Source organism: Aquila chrysaetos, chromosome 6, assembly GCF_900496995.4.
Source record: "Aquila chrysaetos chrysaetos chromosome 6, bAquChr1.4, whole genome shotgun sequence".
Lineage (NCBI taxonomy): Eukaryota > Metazoa > Chordata > Aves > Accipitriformes > Accipitridae > Aquila > Aquila chrysaetos.
The window spans coordinates 25,706,416-25,730,626 of NC_044009.1; the positions used below are offsets into that span (position 1 = coordinate 25,706,416).

Consider the following 24,211-nt stretch of genomic DNA (forward strand, 5'->3'; position numbering starts at 1 on the left):
CTGCAAATTGGACAGGACTCCTCTTACGTTTATACACACACCGGCCAGGCAAGGAGAAACTGGTATATTACCATGAAAAGAATCAGGTTATTTTGAAAATATACAAAGACAATGTATTTGCAGTTTGGCTGTTTTAACAATATCACCTACCTTCACTCCATGTCCAATATCATCTAGAATTGTATAATCAATAGGTTTCCTGATGTAGCGAACTGGTCGCTCCAAGTTAGCTGGTGCAATGATTTTGTGAGTTCTTGAGGTGTTTTTGTTTGTAGTCAAGATACCAATTTCTCTTCTAGCAACTTTCTCTTTGTGAATGTCCACCGTCTACAAAAGACGCAGTGTATTTACTAACAGTGGTATGCATTTGAATACAGAGTCAGTATAAAAAAAAAAAAATTTGAATCAGTTCCAATGTTTCGAAGATCTCTTTATACTGTGCTAAACATATCACTACATATATTTGATTACATCATCTTTGTTCAATTTACTGTTGAACTTGCCACCTCTAAACCCACATTAATACCTACAGGTTCTTTGGGTTTTCTGTTACTCTCATTCTTTACAGCTTAGCAAAATTCCTCCTCCTTTCCATTCTTAGTAGTTCCCATTAATTTACTGACACTGTTTTATACGATTCCTTCAATTAGCCTTCTTAATTTTACAGTTGCTTTCTAAGCTCGTCTTTGAAATAGGCTCCAACTAGATGAAGTGTAAGGATACCTTCCCAAACCTTAACTTTTATGACCTGAAAAACAAGCCATAAGCAGGGTTTTCTTACACTGTAAAACAGTTTGCTAAACTAGGACTGGTAGTTAGTTATATGATAGAATAAAATTTCACTCAGACAAATGGACAAGATATTTCAGTCATTACAAATCACTCATCACAAAGCAATGATTAGATTTTAGAAGGTGCTCAGTACTAATTTATCCACAATGAAGCCAGTGGTTAAGTCCAGTGCCTTCACTTAGAGTGCCTAAGGCCAACACTGAAAATCCCTCCCTCCTCATATTACAAGTACCACGGCAGAATCTCTAGTGTAAGACAAAGCTCTGCTGAAAATTTGTTGCCTAAAAACATGTACTTGAATCTTGTTTGGTAACAAGACTAGGAAAAAGTTACCAAAAAGTTTATCTATCCTTTCCAGGAAAGTAAAATCTCTTAAATAACGGTGGACGGAGTTGCTTGCATCATGTAAAACAAAAATAATTCCTTGCTCACAAAACAGTTTTCCTTATAGGAAATTGACCAGATTTGTGAACAAACATTTTAGCTACAGGCTAAAAAAAAAGTAAGAAAACAGCCAGAATCACCACCATTAGGATTTCTAAACATTCATAGGATTTCTTGTTACCACTTTAGTGACCATAAGTGGCACTAGGAAGACTTTTCACAGTTAGGAGACAGGCTCTGCAGTAACTAAGGAACAGGTACAAATGAGAACTCCTTTTCAGAACACACATTTTTTAAATTTTATTTCTCTGTGGGCAGGAATTGGGGCAGTGGGGTTGGTTACACTGTTTTACCCTTTTGTTTGTGCTACTGATAGCAAAACAAGCAAAATGGACCCTGTATTACCTTGTGCAACCATCACAACCTTTAAAACTACAAAAACTTTAAAAAAAGCAAAGAAAAAAAACCAAAAAAAACCCAACACTTCCAAGAAGTTGTTTCTTTACATTCTTTCCAGAGAAGAATTTCCACAAATACCAAGGGCATTATATGGAAGCTTAAATTACTATCTATCAAGATTACCTAGTATTTTCCAGCAACATATTTTCAAGATCTTGCAACTTTGCTAAAATTAAACACTGAAAATGGCTTTGTCATGTACATTTCTGCCACCTCTAGTACCACCTGCCTAGAACTGTAAGGTTTCTACTAAAGCTGCACAGCTATTTCTTAAGACACAGCTATAGAAAAAATAGATTATTCAAGGTCAAAATATGTTGGCAACCCTCTCTTTGGAAAGCTTGAGTTCATTGAGCAATGATTTGAAATTTAATAGGGGTTGTTAAACTATCTGGGACACATCCTCCATCACCCTCACAAAAACTCACCCAGATTTGGCCAATATATAAACTCTGCAGAAATTCACTGTTCATACAAGCTTAACAGAAACACATATACTTCTACGACTACTAAACAACCAAACCACTCTCCAACCAAGTTTGCCAGAGTCCTTCCTGAAGTTCCCTGCGATGACCAGGTCTATATACCATCCCCCAATACAACAGTGCAGATCAGATCTTCATAGCTCTTACCATATTATTGATTGTACAAGCACCAGTGCAAACAGAGCACATAAACATGTTCCAGGCCAGAGTACCAAAAGTGTACCATTCTGCATCATGGTAAGATTCAATATTTTATATTCCATCACAGGTTTTTATCCCTTCTCTGTGCCAGACCTGTGCTTTTGGCAGGATAGTGGAAGGAGAAGTTGTGGAACAAGTAGCTGTCAGACCAAAGAGACCATCTATAGAATCCTCACCTCATCTCTTTGAGGAGTTAGAAAGCACATACTTTCTTGACAAGCGAACGGTATGTGACTGCAACAACTTGGAGGACAGTCTCATGTTTAATACCACTGAGAAATTCAATCTCTACGATTATCTCAGACTTCATCTGTGATCTAGACATGTCACTAGAGAACTGCAGAAACATTACACTGACCCTTGTATGTTGTCTCACAGGCCTCTGATACCATTTGCTAGAATGTTGAACAACCTCAGCTGCAACAGCGTCTGCACCTCAAATGCTATATGATGTTTCAAATGTACTGAAGCATCAAAACCTTATGGATCTGAATCTGGTCATTCAAAACTAGTTTATGCCTTGGACACTATGCTCTCAGAGCCTTAATTTCGATCTACAAATCAGAAAGAAAGTAAAATAATTAGTGCAGTGTTGGCAAGATGATTTCTTCCTTTCTCTCCATTTCAAGTGCATGACCACTGCAACTTCAAAGATGTTCTTTTAGTATTTTCTTATGCAATTATCTATAAATACAGTGTGAGTACAGATACTTAATGCACATGTTATTGTAGCAATGGTATCTTGGCACTGTGAAAACTTGTTTCTATGAATGAAAAGCGTTGTTTTTTAATTATTCATAGGAGTTGTGAGTACAAATGGTTTCCTTAAGGACTATGGTGATCAGTGAGGCATGACTACAGTAATAAACAATGAAATGCATAAAACCTAATTAAATCCTGAAGCTCATCTAATGGGAATTGTCTTGCATGATGACTCAGAACATTTTTTTTACCTTGAATAGCTATGGAATGACTAAGAGTATAAAAACGGCACCTAATTCTGGTATATACTCCTAAAATTGTATTGAAAAGCATTTTGCTGGCAAGTTTTTCAAAAATTTCATTTTCTTGCTTAGGAGACTACTGGAGTCATAAGATCTTAAGACACCTATAAAACAGCAGAAAGGAACACTGAGGTATTTGATTAGTAGAGAAAGGAACAAAGATTAACCTGCTACTAAAGAAAATTAAAACATTTATCCTCAACACACAGGTAATTATTGCTTCCAGTACTATCATAAATCCCTTAAGTGAGACAGGAGAATGCTAGCAGAATGTTTATTCAGCAGTTTCGAAACTTCTACTGAGAAGTTTTTGGGGTTAAAGCTGGACTAACAAAACACCTGACTTGGAAAGTCTGTCAGGAAAAGCAGATGAGATGCACTGTGCCCTTCTATAACTTAAAACACTGTTTTCTAAAAAGAAATTTCAGACTCCTGACAGCATTACTACGCTTTTTTTCCTCCATAGCTCCATTATCTTTGGCAAAAGCTTTTAAATGACAGTTTGTTAGACGTTAGGTTCATTATTATCATCTTTTCATATGCTTTCCAAGATGCCTGCAATAAGCCAAGGGATAGCTTGGGGGGGGGGGGGGGGGGGGGGAGTATAAACCACTCCACTTTTTTCTATTAGGAATTTTCTGGCCATTTTGAAAAATCAAGTTTCCATACTGAATTCAATAAAAACAGCCTCAAGATCTGTAAAGATTAAAATAGAAAAACCATTAAATCATTTCTGGGATTCCAAAGTTAACACTATTTACCACTTCACTTAAAAGTCACTGAACTCAGAGTTTTGAGAAATATTCTCTTCTACCTATAAGTGAAATTTCTCAAAGTATTAAGTTAGTATTTATGCTGGTTTTGGCTGGTTAGAGTTAATTTTTTTCATAGTAGCTGCTATGGGGCTATGTTTTGGATTTGTGCTGAAAACAGTGTTGGTAATACCGAGATGTCTTCCTTACTGCTGAGCAGTGCTTACACAGGGTCAAGGCCTTTCCTGCTCCTCACACCATCCCACCAGCGAGGAGGCTGGGGGTGCACAAGAAGTTGGGAGGGGACCCAGCTGGGACAGCTGACCCCAACTGCGCAAAGAGATATTCCAGACCATACAATGTCATGCTCAGCAATATAAAGCTGGGGGGAGGTTGGCAGAAGGGCTGCTGCTCAGGGACTGGCTGGGCATTGGTCAGTTGGTGGTAAGCAATTGTCTTCATTTGCATCACTACTCTTTCTTGGGTTTTAATTCTCTCTGTTATTTTCCTTTTCATTACAATTCATTATCATCACCATCATCATCATTATTATTATATTTCAGTTATTAAACTGTTTTTATCTCAATCCACGATTTTTCTCACTTTTACTCTTCTGATTCTCTCCTCATAACCTGCTGGGGGGGAGCGAGCAAGCAGCTGCATGATAATTAATTGCTGGCCGGGGTTAAACCACAACAGCACTTTGAAAGTCTAAACTGTAGTGAAATTTCAGAAATAAAAGTCTCCAGAAGTCTCGATTTCTTCTTCTTCTTCTTCTTCTTCTTCTCAAAACATTCCAATTTAAATTTATCGATTTATTGGCAGTCTGTTAGTCTGGGCTTTTAAAATGAAGTTTAAAAAAATCTTAAAAGAAAATGTTGCTTAAATTTAGTGTTGCTGGGCTTTTTTTTTTTTTTAAAGCTAATTTGATAGAATTTAAACAAACTAGTTGCAAAATACCCTGAGAAATGGATTATTACTTTAAAATGAGTAACTGTCTAGTTCTGACACGTTAGAAATGTGACATTAATTGCCTCAACTCAAGTTGTATGGAACTTACACACAAAGAAAGAGGTCATGATACAAAAATGCTGAAAAGCTACTTGCTCCATAAACAGGTAGCATATACTGTGGAAAATTAGACTTGCATTACTATTTTTGAAAGAGTTTGGCTATTCTTGTAACTTGCAAGAATAAGACAACTGAAAATGGTTACAAGCCTTTACTAACTTAGCAATGGAAAGTCCAAGTGAACTTCCCTGCAGAGACCAACCAGCTCACCCATGTTGCTACAGTTCAGCTAAGCAACACGTGCTGACTACAGAGAAGTTTAAGTCTGTGGTCTACTCAATACCTATTCTCACGGCCGGTATCATGGGAGTCAGATTCTGTAAGAAGAGGATGAAGCAGATTTCTCCATCGTGCAGTGCCATTGGAGATAACTCATCACTATCACTCACCTTTATGTTAACATGCTTGTTTATATAATTAGCAGCAGAGAAGAGTTTTAAAGATGACCTTGCTAACTAAGAGTATTTTATAACTAAACCTGAAAAAATATTTCTCACCATACAAACGCTAAAACCTGACAATCTGCCATATTAAATTAAAGAATTTGGACATCAGCAACATTTCACAGTGTCTGCTAACTTGAAAACTGTAACACAGTTTTTTTAACAAGTATAAATATTTATACAGATGATCTGTATTTAGGATTTAAATTTTAAGCCAAATATGAAACACTGCATATCATCTAGTTCTGGACAAGTTTCAAGAAGGCAAATAAGAACAGATTCATCAGCTTTCAGACCAAATCAAAGTAATCCTAAATTTTAAACCAATAGCATTTAATCACTTGCATAAAAATAATTTCAATAGTAATGATTTCCTTATTCAGGACCTATATATAACCTGAAAAACCACAAATGATTATCAGCTTCCTTTTCAGCTCTTTCATTAAGTTGGCATTTAGAAAGAAACATAGAAAGTGACATAAACTGGCATTCTATCAATGAACAGAGAACTAGAATATTTTATCTTCTACAGTTAATCACGTCTCTTTCAGTTGGAGCTACACTTGAACAAGACAAGCACTTTTGAAAAAGTTTTCTTACTAAAAGCCAAATGATTTTGCTACCTTCTTTGGAGAATATGTGAAATTCCAAATCAGAATTAAAAGCAGAATTACACATCCAGAGATCATAATTTGCATTAGTGTATTCTAAACTTAAATATCAATACCTACTGACCAAAGTATTAATGCACTGCGAGCAGATGGTAATTACCAACGTGTTTTCTGTTCTACGTTACTGACATCATTTCAAGTCAGACTGACTGAAATCGTAACTTGGCAATGAGGTATTACACCATGAGGCATTTTAAGCGGTACTAGAAAAAGTCCACTAAACTTTACACCCAACATAAAAAAGACCCAGGAAGTCTTCTGCAGGTTAGGCTTGTTCCAGAAGAAGTATAAACAAATCTCCTGAGAAGAAATTATTTATTACACAGAAACTGTGACAAAATAAATTCATTTTTAAAAGAAAAATAACCACTGAAATTAAGACAGATTATATAACCATCTACAACATTGGTATCATGGGATGAAGCCATTTCTGACATACTGAATTCAACTTAATAAAGTTCCTTGGATCAACACACTTCGTGTATGTAATATCCAAAATTCAAATACTGTCTGCTCCTCTGATATCATTTCTTCCATGAAGATTTGGGAGCATTCTATATATGGATGATGCAGACTCAAAAAAAACCCAAAGCAAAACAAAACAAAACAAACGCAATTTTCAATTTTACAGCGATATTAAAAAAAAAAAAAAAAACAAACCTAACTTCTTTTGGTTGTTCAAGTGCAGCCTATGAATTTTGGCAGATACATCTTCATTAGGTGTTGGGCGCTGGTAATTTCATGCTCCATTTTAAATAACTAGCCATTTTGTATAAATGCCAAAGACAATCTAACCTAGCATCTCAATCTGCATAAATCTCAGCTTCTCAGAAGGAAAAAAAAATCAAAATGCTATGGCCCTTTCCCCAAAAAGCTACTTTACAGAAACTGTGTGACAAAATGAACCTTCTACATCTATAAAATACAAAATCCAGAGAATATGAATAATTTTATTCATATACAGTCTTTTGTGTCGAGCTCTTAAATAGCTGAAATACTTGTCAGCTGGCACTAGCCTGTCAAGAAGCACATACATACACACACAAGCACACACACACATATATACACACTCAGAGGCATATACACACATACACAGCATATATATGGCACATATACATACACACACACACAGAGTAATCTGTGACTTTTTCTGGGAAAAAAAAAATGAATTGACTTGTCCATGGATTAACAAAAAGCATGAAGCATGCAGCAGAAGAAATCAAACTTCTCAGCTTATTTTTGAGGATGCAGTTGAATGAGATAACTGAGGCAATCTAATAGTGTACTACTACCAGAAGGGAAAATCCTTCCGACCCCTTCCTTTGTACGTGCTCTGGAATTCATCTGACCCCTCACTGAGCCAATTCAGCCCATTAAGCTAGCATAAAATTATTCACTTCTTTTGCTGGTTCAAACCTCTACTAGCTTAGCAACCCTTTCAGCACGAGCAAGTTAACAGACCAGCTCAATCTGCTTATCTCCTACCTTACACAGCTCCTACTTTCAAATGTCTTTCTAAATACCACAATATTCTTTATTTTAATTTATGACATTATCACATGGAGATCAAGAAACCCTAGCAGCCAAAATGTATTGGTCAAGTAAGACACAAAATATTCAGTAAGGATGCCATTCAACTCTCCAGTAACAGAAAAACAGAAAGTCCTGTATCATTGCTCTTAATTTCTCTTTTAATCTGTCATTGGCATGTAAACCTCCACTAAATCTATCATCCATCCTCAGCCCACTCTGGCAGTCAAAATTCTCTCATCATCAGCGTGGTAATGGGACATGGGTTCCTGATATTAGTAGCTTAGTTCATTGCTGCTAAGAAAAACTGCAAACAATGGCAGGAGTTCTCCAGCCATGCACAAACTTGATACGTTAATTTTGCCTTCTGTTCATGTCATTGCAAAGTACATTTTATTAAGAAAAGCCAGGAACAAAGTATTCTTGTCATCTATGCTTTTGTCATTAGATGCCAGTATTACAGCAACAGGAAAAGTAAAAAGATGACACGTATTGTTTTCCACCATCCATTTCATATTTCTTTCTTCTAATTTTAAGTGCCTGTAGCCAATAAATACCAAGTGCAGTAAGTCACCAAACAGGAGTTGGAAAGCTTAATCTGTCCCTTAACATAATATTCTGATTTTTCCATCACCGATTTTTCTGCTTTTCACTTAAGTAGAATGGCCCACTCTCCAAACAATAAGCTGGCCAAGAATACATTTAACCTCTTATCCCGTGTAAAATGCTCACACTAACAGAGATACACAATCACACAATGACACCCATTCCCAGAATTAATATGAGAAGAAATGCATCCTTCTGTTTTAAATGCAACTATATTTCTCATTCACAAAATGTCAGGTGAGAGTTTTACTTGCTATGTAATTTCAAGAACAATCAGGAAAAAAGTCTCACTTGTGAAATATGGTTGATTGAAGACTCCATGCGTCGAAGTTGGGATGCCTGGATATCCAGCATTTGGAGAACATTGTTGGCCAAAGTGTTGATCAGATAGGCTACGCTTGCTAATGACTGAGTTGTGTAGGCTTTGGTTTCTTCCAAGGCTCGCTGCTTATCTGCTGACTAGAAGCAGAAATAAAAGGTTTATTTAGTAAAGTCTCTCACACAAAGATTCTTGGAATGTCTTTGGCCTGTCTTTAAAGCACAAAGAATTACACAAGTCAAACTAATTCTACATCAGAGTTACCATTCTTCCTGCTTTCTATTCATTCCACAAAAGATACTTGTGTTTTAAGAGCTTCTATACTTTATAAAAGGAATTAAGCTAGTATACAACATTGTCATCTTTTCTTGAAATACTTAAAGTGCAAATTTTTATTCAGTATTTTAGCCATAAACTTTAAAAACACTCCGAGATACTTATTCTTTAGTTCTGCTAAACTTTGCACTATTTAGAACTATTTAGTTCTTCTAAACTTTGTACTTCAATTAGATCTCATAACAGCCTGCAAGGATCTGCCAAATACCATATTCCTAATCTCTCCCAATTATTTGGACCTCATTATTGTCACAAATGGTCGTTCACAGTGAATGAACTATAATTACTCCCTTAAAATAGTAGCTGAATAAAATGAGAGGAATCATTTTTAAAAATAACAAGTCCATGTTTTCTTTTTAAACGTATTTCGTGCTTTTTCACATTGTCAGTATTTCCTTCTATGAAGAATTAGTATGATCCATTTTTCTAGTAGTAGAGGACCTAAAAATTTCAAGGCTATCAAGCCAGAAGACATCCATTAGAAGTTTTAAAACATACATACATTTCAAACAACATCAAAAATAATAAGCCAAAAGTCTAGTTGTCAGGGTTCTGTGTTTCTCCTTGAACAATAGTTAACATCACCAAGATCTAATTCAGTACAAAGAATACAGATTAAAGCACTGGTAAAACATACAATTAAGATGCTAAGAAACTTTCCAGTTTCCAAGGCTTTGGAATACACTGAATTTCACTTTTAGGTGATCTTTAGCCACCTCACAGGCTGATGGTGCTGTTTCTAAAGCAACAGTTGACAAATGTTCTCTACTCCCACCTGCCATTATAATACTGTATTTCATAATTTACTTTCCTTTATATATTATTCACAGAGGTAGGGTATCAAGATTCAAGAAATGTGCTTTTATTAGAGGGGAAATATAAAATCATTCCATATCTTTCAGCACAAGCTGAATCTACCATCCATTTTATATGTACTTTGGGAAACACTGAAAGTAAGGACATATCTATTTCAGGAAAATAATTCTTACAGCCAAAGATATTTCCAGAGATGTTGTAGTAAGACTCTTAAAAGAAGACTGCTACCTTTCAAGAAAAAAAACCACCCACACATGTAAACACAGACACAGGACTTCAATTAAACGCTCACATGAAAGATATTCAGTATTTTTTCTTTCCTGGCAACCTTTCCTCTGTCCACAAACAACAATGACTCGGTTGGCCTGTTAGCATTCCTTTTTGCCAGCCACACTGGTACCACCTCCTAGTCTGCTTCTAGAAAGGAGGATAGCAGCAGTTGCTGTTCAGCCATACAAGAGCTCCCACAATGGTGCAGGAGGGGGAGGAATGCTGTAGAATGTAAGCATTCTTGCCTAGCTGTTTCCTTCCCATGCAGCAGACAAAACCAGACCCAGCAGCAGAAGAAATTGAAAATTTTAAGAAACAGCTTCTCAGGGCACAGTATGATGATGTTGCCCAACAGAGCAAACTTGTAAAGGCTGCCTTATATCCAGCTATAAAGAAGTTAGGTAAATGCTATCCCCAGACCCCATTTAAGAACTCACGACTTTTAGCCAGCCGGACAGCATGTCTTTTATATAAAAGAGCTTCAAACTCAGCTTAAGGACTCCCTAATGAAGGAACACAGAGCTCTTTGCCTCTACTCTCACACTGCTGGCTTACAAATGCACTCCTTCTTTCCCTCTCCCTACTCATAACCTCAGCTCAGTCTGCAAATATCACTACAGCAGGCATATATACCACCAGACACTTTCACAGCTATTCAAACTATTTCTGAATGGCAATAATAAAAATGACCAGAAGCTTGTCAGTTTTGCTTTGCAGCTGCTGACAAAGTCTATTTATAAAAGCAGAAACTGCTGATTTACATTAGCACACTGTACATCCAGAAAAGCTGAGTAGAAGCCAGCAAACCCAATATTTTTTCATTAATAGCCCAAGTGTTTGAGAACAAAAGGAAAACAATCTATCATTTTAGAGATTATGAGCCTCTACTATGGTTTTACTGCTTAAAGAAGCACAAATATGAATATATGTTCAGAGCTAGTCCTTCCACTGATATAACCTAATAGGCAAATTCAAGTCACCCCCATTCACACCCATTCAAACCAACAAGGAACTGGCTTCTCAATGTTCAAACACATTAAAAATTTCATAAAACAACAATGCTATAAACACATTTGGAACTGTTACTAGCACACAAACCCTTTTGATTGAGAGGTCTAGTTTGTGTATTTGGCTGATAACCTGAACAACTATGATTTGCTCTGCATGCCTTTATACAGAACCCAAAATTCTGTGAAGCAAACTCCACTCATGCTTGGCACAGCAAAATTAAAGTTTAAACTTTCTCCCTGTGTACTGAAAGATGCAGAATATGTTGAATTTTCAAATTAAAATGACTATTTGAACCTACTGTTGTCAAGCCATTTCACAACAACAACAAAAAAATTAATTAATGACAGCATTTTAAAACAATCAAGTTTACCCTAAAAACCTTCAAGAGATGAAAACTTGGGTCTCACACAATGACTAGGAAACAGTCTGGAATACTTATAGAATATCTAAAGTTCCCCTGTGCAGATGTAATAACAAATGTCAGTTAAAATTTAACTTGAAACAGTAAGTTGTGTTTAGTATGAAATCTAACTTTTAATTTGGAAAGCAGACTTCCAGAGATGGTAACTTATCATATGCTCCTGTGTAACAAGCTCCCCATGTATATTTCTGATGGCCATCAAATTATATTGCTTACAACTGTTGCCATGCTCAAACCTAGCAACAGATTTAGACAACTATATGGTACACTGGTAACTATCTGAGTGTGTAACTATGTAACTAAAGATATTCCTGCAAATAAGATAATGATTTCAAGTTCTCAGTAAACCAAATTCAAACATAACCCTCATCAAACTAAGGTCTGATACTCTGATCTTCAGAACAACAAAATACCAGCCAATATGCTTCATGCCTGACTAAGGCAGGCAAGAAGTTTTTTCAATATCCACATCTACCAAAATTCTCTAGTGAAAGATAAAAATACTAATTTGGCCTTAATCAAACTGATAGCCTCTCGACACTAGTTTCAGTAACCTATGGAATACTGTTTGTATGTAGAATATTGAAAACAAGAGAAACATATTCTGCTATGTTCATTATAACAAAATGAAGACTCGTTACAGTGAATACTTAAGGATATTAACCAGCGTCCTTGAAGCCCTTCAGTTCTCAGAACATTTGCAGTCAGCATGATCAAGAACGGGTAGCAAGTATGTTTTCAGTGCCCTGACCTAAATTAAATGCCATGAAACAGACCATTGAATATCTCTCCATTTTAAAGTTTTAAAATATCTTTAATCTAGCACTTGTGCATGTAAAATTTTGCATGCCTATGAAAAAAATGGACATCGTAACATCTATACGCACACCACTTAGCAAAGCAATGCTTCCAACTGTTACATCAGCTTGATCTGTACTTTTTTAAATGGATATTAAATTTAAGTAATCAAAGCCATGGTTTGACAAATAAGTCTTCTACAACACTGCCAACATTCCTAGTCCTAACACATCCATTCTGTTGTGATAGTACTGTATCTGTAGGGCCGCATGGTGGCTTGAGTACCTAATGTAGTTTACAAAAAAAACTAAGAAACAAATGGTTACTTTAAACTCCAGTCAATTCCATTATTCCCTGCCACGCAAACCTGCAAACACTTGCCATGGCAAAACTAAGTAGATGTTACAAAGGAAGAGCAAATCACGTTTACTAAATTATGGTCTGAGCAACTAATCATGATATTACGGACTCAGGTTCTAGTTTCATCAACAGTACCTGTGGAGGTAGATGTCCCCAACACAAGCTGCACACTCCCTTTGCTGTAGTGAATTAGACCAGGAGGCGAGTCCCAAATGAAAATTATCTGATCCATAAACCAAAATATGAGTTTTCCCTCATCCAAACCATTGCATAGCCACAGAAACTCAGGGAAGCATGCAATCAAGAATAAAGAGGGAAGAACTATCCAGAGTTGCTTCACTTGCTAAAGAAAAGGAACAAGTGCTGGAAAGTAGATATCACTGCAGTTTTGCCAGCCCTCAACTACCTATAATTTTTTTTCACAAGACCTGTGGACAGTGCCTCATTTGTTTCCCTTAATATTTTTCCATTAACTGTGTTAAGAATGCTGCTGCATCTCCACCTCTTAAACTTCCAGCTTTGACTTTTCAGACAATGTTAAGAAGATACTTAGCACCACAGCTGGATCATCTTCACAGCTTTAAAAAGATAAAATGTTTGGATCATTGATGTCTTCTGTGCCCACCTTATCCAATTCACATGCAGCAGCTTAGCATCTATGCTGTTTATCATTTTTCTCCACACAATCCACACATCAGGTGGTCCATGCTGAGTCACAAAGCAGCATGCTTTTCTCCTGCTCTCAGCAGTAACTAAGAGCACCATTTTAACTCAGGACAGAGAGCTCATCTGATGCTCCTGCCACCCACATATGGGATGAGGATGGTGTCAGCTACTATTGGGAGAGGCTACCTCTGCTGCAGCGGGAAGTGGTACCCCATGCACTTAGCCACAGCAGCAGCTATTGCTCTGCCCAGCCCTCCCCTGGAGAATGTTTTCCATTTGTAGGAAGCACCCACTACTAAAACAGTTGTTCTGCCTCCTCCAGAAAACAAAACAAAACTATAGACTAGATGGAAATATTTCACAGGATGGATCCAGTCTGAGAGCTACAACATAGACTACAGTGACTACTCTATCCAGAGCTGGGGCTTTTAGATAACAGAAGATCAAAGTCATTCAAGTCAGCTACAAATGCACAGACTTCACATTCAGTCAGAAAAGGCATGGATTACATACACAGTGCAATAGTATGTGCTTGCTTTCAGACACTGGAGAATTATTAACAGTTTCCACTTTCACATACCAGTCCAAACAAAGATGGACACTAAGTCTAATACAGCTCAGGAATGATGATACAAATGCTCACCTGAAAATATTTCTCATTTTTATATTAGATTGTATAACCCAAATTGCTAGCATTAGAAAGGATGTGGAATTCAACCTGCACCAAGCGCAAAGATGACTACATTTCATGTCAGGATGCAGAGCCTAGGCATTACTTTTTCTAGCCACTCTGAAAGTTCCATTTACATAGCATAATTACATTATCAGATTTGAATAAGAAATGGCCTGGACTGCTGACTATATAAGATATCCTTTTAATTTAGGAATTAAACCTCTCAATGTTCTTTCTCCTGCCTAGGGAAATACAAACTTTTGTATTTATACAAAAACAAATATAAAAACAAATTACAAAGAAGAGAAAATTATACTGAATGGAAAGTGTGGGGCAGATGAGAGAATAAAACATGCAGTAAGGTATGCAAAATGCCAAAATAATTTGGCTATACGAACAGTAAAATGAAATCTTACATGCATACAGAGCACAAAACGCAGGGCTAGAAAGGAACCGAGAATTTAATGCATTCTCCCACCCCAAAGTGAGATCCACCAGAACATAGTGGTAAAGTCTGTTATGCCACTGTTAAGAACTTAAACAATTTTGTACAAAAGGACAGCCATTAATGCAGAAAGAAATTCTACAAGGAAACAAATAATGGAGGCAACATGAGCACTATGGGAAGATTTACAGAATAGATGGAGGCAACATGAGCACTATGGTAAGATTTACAGAATATCAGCCCAACTAGATGAAAGAAGAAATACTACCAAATGCTACAAATGCTACCAAATGAGAAGAAAAGGAAAGACTTCAAAGACAGCAACATGTTAAAAAAGAAAAATACAGCTGTTATGAATTGGAAAGAGCTAATTAAGAGAGCTCTGAAAGTGGTGCATGAGAGGAAGCGCTAAAAGCTGCTGGCAGTTTAGTTGGTTATTGTAGCTAGGTTTCTTCCCTGCTCTAGCTCTAAAAAAAAAAAAAAAAAAAATTATTATTTAACCACTAGTCATCATCAACTTGGAAGATCAAAGTTTTCAGTTGGGCTAACAAAACTTATACAACAAATTCTATTAGATGAGCAAAATATCTGGACCTATGAGTTGATAAAGAAATTGCATTTCTTATTACAGAATATTAACACAAGTTGTTGCCTTTAATATTAATATGAAAAAAAAAATTCTTCCACGATTAACATTTAGTGTTGAATTGAGAGGGAAAAAAAAAAGAGCTTTTCATTTCTGAGCCTACTGTCACTCACAACTACCCTAAACCTAAAAATCTCTTAGAAAAAAGACTTCTGAATGGAAAAATCTCAATTCATATTCAAATCAACTCTTCAGCATACAATGCATTTATGCAGTAATATTTAGGTGTCGAAGTGGAAGCTGAGGTTAAACAGTTTGACATGGGACTAACTACACTGAAGGGTGTGTCCAGAATTTAATAATCACTTCCCCAACATATACAGCATCTCTTGCTATTGTTCAAAACAGTAATGTTTAGTGAAACAAAACTCATATTTAATACATGTGACAAAAAAGTAACAGTGAAATTTTAAGAATGAGACAGAAGATTAGTTTCATTTAATCAATGTAACAGTTGTTTCTTTTGATTACTGTTAATACAAATCCAAGCAGGCATTTGTCTTAAGACCAGCAAGCAAAACCCCTCAGGTTTCTGTTGAGGTTGCATCAGCTTTAAGAAGCCTCAAGAACAAAAGCTGCATGCCACAGAGTTCAACAAGCTTGTGTTATTCAGTACGAAATGTGCCCAACTGCAATACTGACAAAGCACACTTCAGTTTTACTGTGGAAAAACAGAAGATTGAGCTGTTATATCATCCTTTCCATTTTAATTGTTGCTAAATTCCTTAAAGTTACTGAAAGCCTCATACATAATTAAATATTTTACACACATTTATTCAACTGCACAGATGGTATTTGCTTAGCCCATCCAAGTGCTTTCTGAGGTCCTTTCGTAAGCTAGAAAAAATGACTGAGAAGAAAACTGAGCATCATTAATCCAATCATTATGCCAAAATCATGCCAAAAAAGTTACATAACTGCCAGTGAAAAATACAATAGCTTTCTGTTCTAACAAACTACCTCATTAAATACTTACTTGCTAAAGAATATCCCTTACTCCTTTTTCACCACCAGAACTGCTCATTCCCAGCATGAAAAACATGTACCATACAATTGGTAAGTAGCTGGTCTATAACATGCAGGTGAAACAAGCATGAAAACACAGAAGCAATCACTGACATCTTAGAACAGAAGGAAATGAGATCTCCCAGAGCTCCTGAAAAAAGAAATGCCACAGAACTACCAGAAAACCTCAAAATTTCCCTTTCAGATGTGCAGGGGGATCCATGTATTCTATTAGTACACTGAACACAGGGGGAAACGCAGTCTACCTGTTCTTCGTATAACTAGAGCTCCAAAGTACTTGGAGGTGGGGGTAGATTTTTTTGTTCTCTGTCAATTTTAATACTATAATCTCTAAAATATTCACCTCTGTGTAAACATTTTTCTCTATAAAATTGCTTATTTGTGTAATTATTGCTGTTATCATTATTTTAGGAAGAGGGAGGGCTAGCTTGATTGCTTCGTGACCCTACTCAAATGTATACACATTTATTTTAAAATTAAGGAAAGTTGATAGTTATCTTGCCCATTTACATGTACTCTACACCCTAAACATTATGAATTAATCAAGTGTTAAGAAACATAAGCAAACAACATTTCAGATATGAATGGGAAACACTTCTTCACACATACCCTTCCACAAACCCACTGATAAGTTCTCAGGCAACTTTCTATTATTCTGTATTCAGAAGAATACACAAGCAGCAAGATACACTGGGGCCATGCAACAGGGGAAGCAACAAGATTAATGGGACTGGTAATATGGCATACAACTTCAGAAAAATGGTAGCTCTAGACTTTGGAGACAGTATTTTTGCTTCATAATTTTAACATGACCTTATCTGGACAGCTAACTATAATTAAAGTAACCTGCTTGACAACTCTTTGTCCCATCTGTGAAGAACAGAGCATGTTAGTCTCCTAGTGACATGACTCCTTTTTTATTAGTGAACTACCCTCAGAAGTGACAATACACAATGGAAGAACCAGCACTACAATGAAACTTGAGTTGTGAGTGGACCATCCAGGCACAGACAGAGGTTACAGTCAGGCACCTAAACCATCCCACCTTATAAACATCTGTCAAACTGAAAAGTACATTTCCTCACAATTGCATCCAAAGTCTCTACTCATCACCTAAATGAAAGCATTTCACTTGCTGTTCACACAAAGTGCTTTTAAAATTTAAAACACCTTTAAATGTGAAGTTACTGAAGTAAACTCTATCTGAATACAACTCAAAAGGGGATTAGGACTACTCTCATAGTACTGTGAATTCTGTATATTCTAAATCTAATCAAACACATTACCTTTTGAGCTGAGATCACATAGTAATCTAAGCACAGCAATCAACAAAGCTGTGTAAGTAACTCTGGCATTTAGGCCAAACACAATCATTACAGAAGATACCAGTTTTGGAATTAAGAATGTATCAAAACTATCATTAGATTTTATAATTCAAACAACATTCAAAGAACAAGCAATAAGTGTGATATTTAAAAAAGAAGAGCCATTTCCAAATGCAAGGTTAATTGCATTAATCATATTCCACTGATATGAATATAAGATTATTGTAATTATTATAACTTAATTATTATGATAATTTAGCTTAATTTATCTGAATACTAATAACAAGCATGCTAGCTGAGGAATATACTCTTAGCGTTCATACTTTTGTAAAGTCTTTGACATCAAGTTGTTCTGTTTTTCAGATTACTAAAAACCTGTAATGATGCACTAAATGTCACTAGAATTTCTTGATCGTGACTTCCTCATTTTTAAGCCAGCTGAAACTCAGTATCAATAATCTGCTGCAGTCAGTATCAGCTCATTTGCATTAAGTTGAAGTCTTTTGTTTTCATTGCAGTTGATTCATTTGATATTTTCATTTCTGTGCTGAGCCTCAAAATGTAGGTTTGATTAACAGCTAGGAAAGCTACCTTTCAAAGAAATATACACGAAGCCTAACGTCCTAAATGGAAAAGCAACTTTTAAGAATAGAGACTGTATTCAAGGCTGTCAGTGAGGGCAAAACTAACTCACTGGTTTGAAATCTATGACAAGCATATCAGCCTACTGCACCCAAAAGAAAAAGATAACAAATGATAGCTGTGGACAAGCACAGCTTCCCTGACATCTAATCACTTGCACCACTGTTTTCATGCTGCCAGCATCACTGCAACAAATCTGTCATTTGTTTCTCTTAACTGTCACCAGGATCAAACTTAGTATTTATTTCCATACATTCACAAGCACAGATGACCCGTTTTCACATGCAAATATCCTGCTCTCACCAGAACCGGCAAGTTCCTATTCTTTGAAAGTAGAGCCGAAGTCCTGTTTATGCAAAAAACCCCAGGGAACACTGCATTCATATAAGCCTACTAGACGAGGTTATAATAAAGTTTGTTCAACACATAAGTATTGTTTAAAATGATAGATCACAAGAAACTGAACAGCATGATAGCATCCAAATGCGTTTACATCTAAAATGTAGTTAACATGTAGCTATATTAATAGTTATTCATCACTGCTTTACAGAACCAGATGTAGCTCTTGCTTGAGAAGCAAGCAGCAGTGAGGGAAATCCCCATGTGCATTTAAGACTCACCGCTCATTCTGTTAATCAGTGCAGGCTTCACCCTACTCTGTTAGCTCTTCTGCAATAACACAGCTGAGAGAAGTGGATCATTTTCTAGTTCATACAACAACATAATTATTATCAGAGTTCTAAATCCAAGGCCAATTTTCGCTTTAATACCACTACAAAACCAACATATTTGCAGCCATAAGAGACTAAGCCAATACAAATGTGCTGAACGAAGAACCTCAGAAACAGCAAAGATCCGCAGGCTTAACTCTACTATCTCATGTATCTGCTCTCTACAATTCTTCATTCACCAAGGATGCTTTAGCGTGCAGAGTTTTCACTGAGTGTACAAGTAAAAATCATTGATTAATTCAATTCGACTCAAATTTGATTTTACAGCAACTTGATAAAAATAAAACAAGTCATTGTAGCATTTACAAAAGTTACCTTTGAGATGCAAAGTGGCCTTCAGAAGTTAGAACAAACTACAGTCATACAGTAATTACATTCTGCTGCACAAAAAATGTTATTTGCACCAATTGTTTTCTCCTTAGTAATACCAGATGAACAGATTTTATCCCCCTCTCTCAAGAAAACTGACAAAATCTACCATTTCTATGAAAGTATGTCTATTTCAGCTTCCCAAAACTTTATCCGGTCACAGGGGTTTATGTAACATCTGAGTTATTTCCCAACTTTGCCAGTTGCTTCATTCCACTATAAATTCTCAATTCAATTCATTACATAGCAATGACTGAGGCCAACTAACGGCTTTAATTTAGAATCACATGCAGAGTTATCTGTGGCAGTAGAAGCAAGTTCTGCTTCCTGTTCCAAGTGTCCCCTGCCAGACATTACAAACTCATAGCAAGAAAATCTAAGTAGGATGTGCAGCCATGTCATCCACCATCGCAGTTTATAGTCTAATGTACTAATGTAATCAGTCAGATGACAGGACAGCTTGTAATTGCCAGAGTATAACTGCAGCATATAAGGGGAAGATATACACCCTTTTCAGCCAATAGCTCCCAAAAGAGAGGCAGGCAAACATGGAGATGACACCCACATCAGTTACCACAGCTACATCAGGCTGCCATTGAGCTGTGTTGCAGAGTCCCATTTCACTAGGCACTGTAAAAAGGAGTAAGGTAGCCCAAAGACCACAAGCTGCTGGAAAGCCTTTGCCGTCTGTCCATAACAAATACAATCCTGTTATCCCCAGAACTCTTCCCACATTGTCAAGCAAATTAACACAAGTCTTTCAATTGCCATTCAGTGTCTCTACTTCCTCACATGAGCACATCCCAGAATTTTATATTATATTTTAAATTAGCTACCTTTGATAACTATGGCTAAAAAAAGCTTTAAGAGAAATAAAGGGGCATAGCTACCAGGTCACAGGAATATGCCATTTCAAAGATAGTAGATAGAGGAGAGGGCTTAAACTAACTGGGGGGAGGAATTCACACAATCACTCTTCCATTTCTAGGAAATAACCACACTTAGATTACACAAATCCCTTCACAGTGATCAGTTAACTCTAAATTTGAAATTATTCTTACTTGGCACTTTTTAAAGCTGCTGCCAATTCGGACATACTGAAAGGAACAAACTCTCTTCAGATACATAGCCCCAGTCCTGACAGAACAACAACAAAAAATAATTCTTGTATTTCATATAAAAAAGTAGAGATCAAAATACGAAACCTTCATGCAACAGTTGCAACACACAATACTCCTCCAGGAGGCAAAAGAACCACTGGCAGCATACTAGAACTTCAAAACCCAGAGATTTATGCTCAAATTAGCAGGGCCTGGGAGAGTTGCAGTGACAGTTGATCAGCTCTAAAGCACGTAAGTAAAAAAATCAGAAGAGGCTTCCCTGCATTTCTCCATGAAAGGTTCCCCAATCTCTCCTGCTTTCTTTTTTTGCTTTTAAACAAACAAACAGGACAGACTTCCTTGCCTATTGCAGAACCATCTAAAGGCCAAAGTCTCCAGCTCCTCCAACGCTGCATCATCACACATGCCAGAGTCCTATCACCCAAAATGCGCATCTGCACCCCATTACATGACCAGACACACACATACTCTTATCTGACTCTGAAAAATCACAACAGTCCACACAACTCACAGGCCATTTTCCTTGCCCTCACTGGAAGAGCTTGCCTGACAGAAAGCAGAAGCAAGCAGACGACAAGTCTATTTGTTCTTGATACCCATATGTTCAGCCTGCTGAAAGCTGACCTCTGTTGTACTACCCATCTGCTAAAGGTGGTGTGAACACTTGATACCCAGCCATAACTGAACCAAGGATGAAGACTTAACTAAACAAACTACCACAATCAACAAAAAAAAGTAAAAGAAAGGTAGTCAGTGCCTTCTTATTCAATAGATTTGTTCCCTATGTGCCCTGAGAGCTCTATCTGCTCACTTTTCTGGCAAAGAATGTTTTCACAACCTTTTGCTCCCGTTACCATAGCACTGGACAAAACACAATATTGGCAGAGCAAGAATGGGATTCTAGCCTCTTAGGCAGAAACTGTTAGCCAAACTCTAGATCTCTGTTCTGCACTCCTTGAGTAACTAGCAAACATTTAAATAATATAGGAGTCATGTCCTCAAGAGAGGAGCTCCAGCCTAATTCCCAAGGGTAGAATGCTAGAAATAAGGGCTTTTCAAGTTTACGAATTTTGTTCATGTTTGTAATAGAGTTGTCAACAGAAAAAACCAGAAGGTTGCAGGAGGCTTTTCATTTTAACTAGACTCAAACTTTGCTATGCTGCTGCAATTTAAGAATCTCAGAAAATAAGCAGGAAAAAACCCTTTTCTGCAGGCACTGTAATTAGTAGTTATCCTCTTTTTCCCAGTTTAACCAGCAGTTTTGGTCCGTTTACTTCAAAATTAGAAGTTAACTTTCTGTCAATTGCTATGTAGCTCAAGAACAGCAAGCAAAGTCGCTATATCCAACCTGCAGCACATAACACCACAGCATAAAGTTTTCTGTAATTATTTCCAGTGACATCTGTATTTTACGCACACATTTTCCTAAGCATGACCTACTTTCACACTAATTGCAGTGCTTTTTGCCCAGAAAGAGACTGTTCCATGCAAGTGGTAACTCAATTTTTTTAAAGCAATAAAGCATTTTAAAGCATTTTTACATGCATAAAAGGATGTGCACTTAATCTTCCATATTAACTACATTGCAACTGTAATGCAGACATCTCCACACAAGTTAAATACTGCTTCTTTCTGCAAATTAGCCACTTACCTATTTTAAGAATTAACAAATACCACACTGAGGTATAAAAAAACCAATATGCTTGATAAACAAATCCAACTTGGGCAAAGTTTATCATCTCCACATACAATAATTCTTACATTCCCCAGACTGGAAATAACTATGATTGTGTTGCAGGTCACAGAGACATTTCAGAATTTCTCTCCAGCAATATGGAGAGTTTTCCATCTGCTTAAGAAAAGCCAGAACTTGAAACACATAATCTGCCAGCGGTAAGGGTCTTCTTGCTTAGCTACAAAGAACCATGGTTCAGAACATAAAGTCAGGATGAGCCTGAAGAGACTACATTTTTCTGAAAATTCCTTCAGAACAGTATCAAGGATTTCATACAGTGAACGTTTAAGACTGCTGTCTTAAAGCAAAGCATTGGCATTACCTGATAGCCAAAATAATGGAACTGGACACCTCAGCAGAAGCTCTGTGAATTCTACATGGTTGTTTTTACTCCTTCACCCAAAGAAAGGAGATTATGTACCAAATACCTTCTTTTAATCAAGAGCTAGGAGGTTCATAAACCTAAATGAACATGGTTAATCCCATGAGAATGACAGCAATACCAAACAAGAGTTTCTATTTCTAAAAAGTTTAAGTTCCTTTGTTCTAACATTTAAATGTCAGTTAAAGACAGCACTTAACTATAACTCTTGTGAACACCACACAAAATTACATGCTAAGACTCTTTGAAAAACATAACTTCAGCAATATCCCAGTCAACATCCAGAAGCAAATCTCTGTGCAGGACCTTGTAGAAGCAGGAGCCAAGGACATAGTTCTATCAGCATACCTTGCAAAGAATCAGACAATGAAGTTATTTGGGATCCAACACAAGATAGAGCTCTGTAAACTTGACATCAATTATAAAATGAAAGATAAGCAGCACATACAATGACACAAGAAGTTCTACCTAGTCTGTCCCAAAAAAGTTGGTTATCACAAAAGCTGCCAGGGTGCTTCAGAAAAGGACAGATGAATGAATCAGACAAGGCCTCTGGAAGTAGTATACAGCATCTGCAATGCCCAAAAATTAGCAGCTGCCCATCTTTGCACACGTATTAATGATGTTCCAGACCTCAGCTTCCACTAAAGAACATTTTTTACCACAAAAGTACTTGCAGGGACTATTTTAACATTATTTCCCCAGAACAGGCACGTATTTTTTCTTTTCTCTGTTTGTCTAATGTGAGCCAGATTTCCACCAGGCCCTTTTAGATTTGTTCAGATACTGATTTCTGCACGTACTGGTGCTGTTCTGCCCAAGACCTGTATAAGTATCCCTTAGCCGCTCCTATATCAACCAGGACACATTTTTTTTAAAGCTATGGAACACCATTTTTTTTTTCTCCAATCAATATTTATAGAGTGATAAGAATTCATATTGGACAGACAAGACACCATCTGTCACAACCATCTTGGCAGAAGCTAAAAATGTGCTGCTATTTTTCCCCTACAACAGCCAAATCCAGAGTGGCCCAATAAAACTTAAACTCAGAACTTTCATGAAGTAAATCAATCCATTATTATCCTCACCTAACAAAATTCCTACTAATGAACTCTTTCAGATGCAATAGTCTTAAAAATCAATTTTTACCCACAATTTTCAAAGAAAACTCATTCTCAAATTGGGAAAACCCTTCCTGCTATACAAGCTAAATTAGGTCACAAATGTTCTGGTAGAAGAGTAACTTTAATCTCCCAATTAAGAATTACTATGTTGTCCCCCACATAGGCCAACCTTCATCATATCCAACTACAACAGCAATACCAAATATTTTTATGCATTCTGGTAACTCTCACAATGGCAAGAGGTCTCAGCCATAAAATACATTGCTAAGGATGCAAGTATTACACGCAGTCTTGAAGCCAGCCTACTCAAATTGCAACAACAGCATGCCTGCAGCTTACAAGCATACCTATAAGCACTATATGGTAACGTAGTGACTACTCATGTCATTATGCTTAGATAGCATAACGGTGTTACACTGAAGTTACGGAAATGAAAGACTATAGGATAAAAATAGAAAGTGACACTGCAAACTTGTGAAAGAACACAAGAATCCTTTCACAGCAGTTTTGTGCTTCATTACAGGATATGAAGAATCCCCACCTTTGTGTTTACATTCACCATAATTATGACACAGAATGAGTCTCAAACTTCGC

At 36.7% G+C, this 24,211-nt stretch overlaps 1 protein-coding gene across 18 annotated transcripts in view; it reads right to left on the reverse strand.

The window, feature by feature from the left end:
* The window catches only part of ABI2 (abl interactor 2), a 70,966-nt gene that overhangs the window by 33,393 nt on the left and 13,362 nt on the right, over positions 1–24,211 (reverse strand). For 13 of the 18 annotated variants that reach the window (XM_041124009.1, XM_041124008.1, XM_030016508.2 and 10 more), the window contains exons 2-3: positions 8,690–8,857; positions 151–327 (exon numbers count right to left, since the gene is read on the reverse strand). In XM_041124009.1, coding sequence (XP_040979943.1) covers positions 151–327; positions 8,690–8,857 — 345 coding nt within the window. The remainder of the gene's footprint in view (positions 1–150; positions 328–8,689; positions 8,858–24,211) is intronic. The other 5 variants (XM_041124011.1, XM_041124010.1, XM_041124013.1 and 2 more) reach the window with 1 other exon arrangement.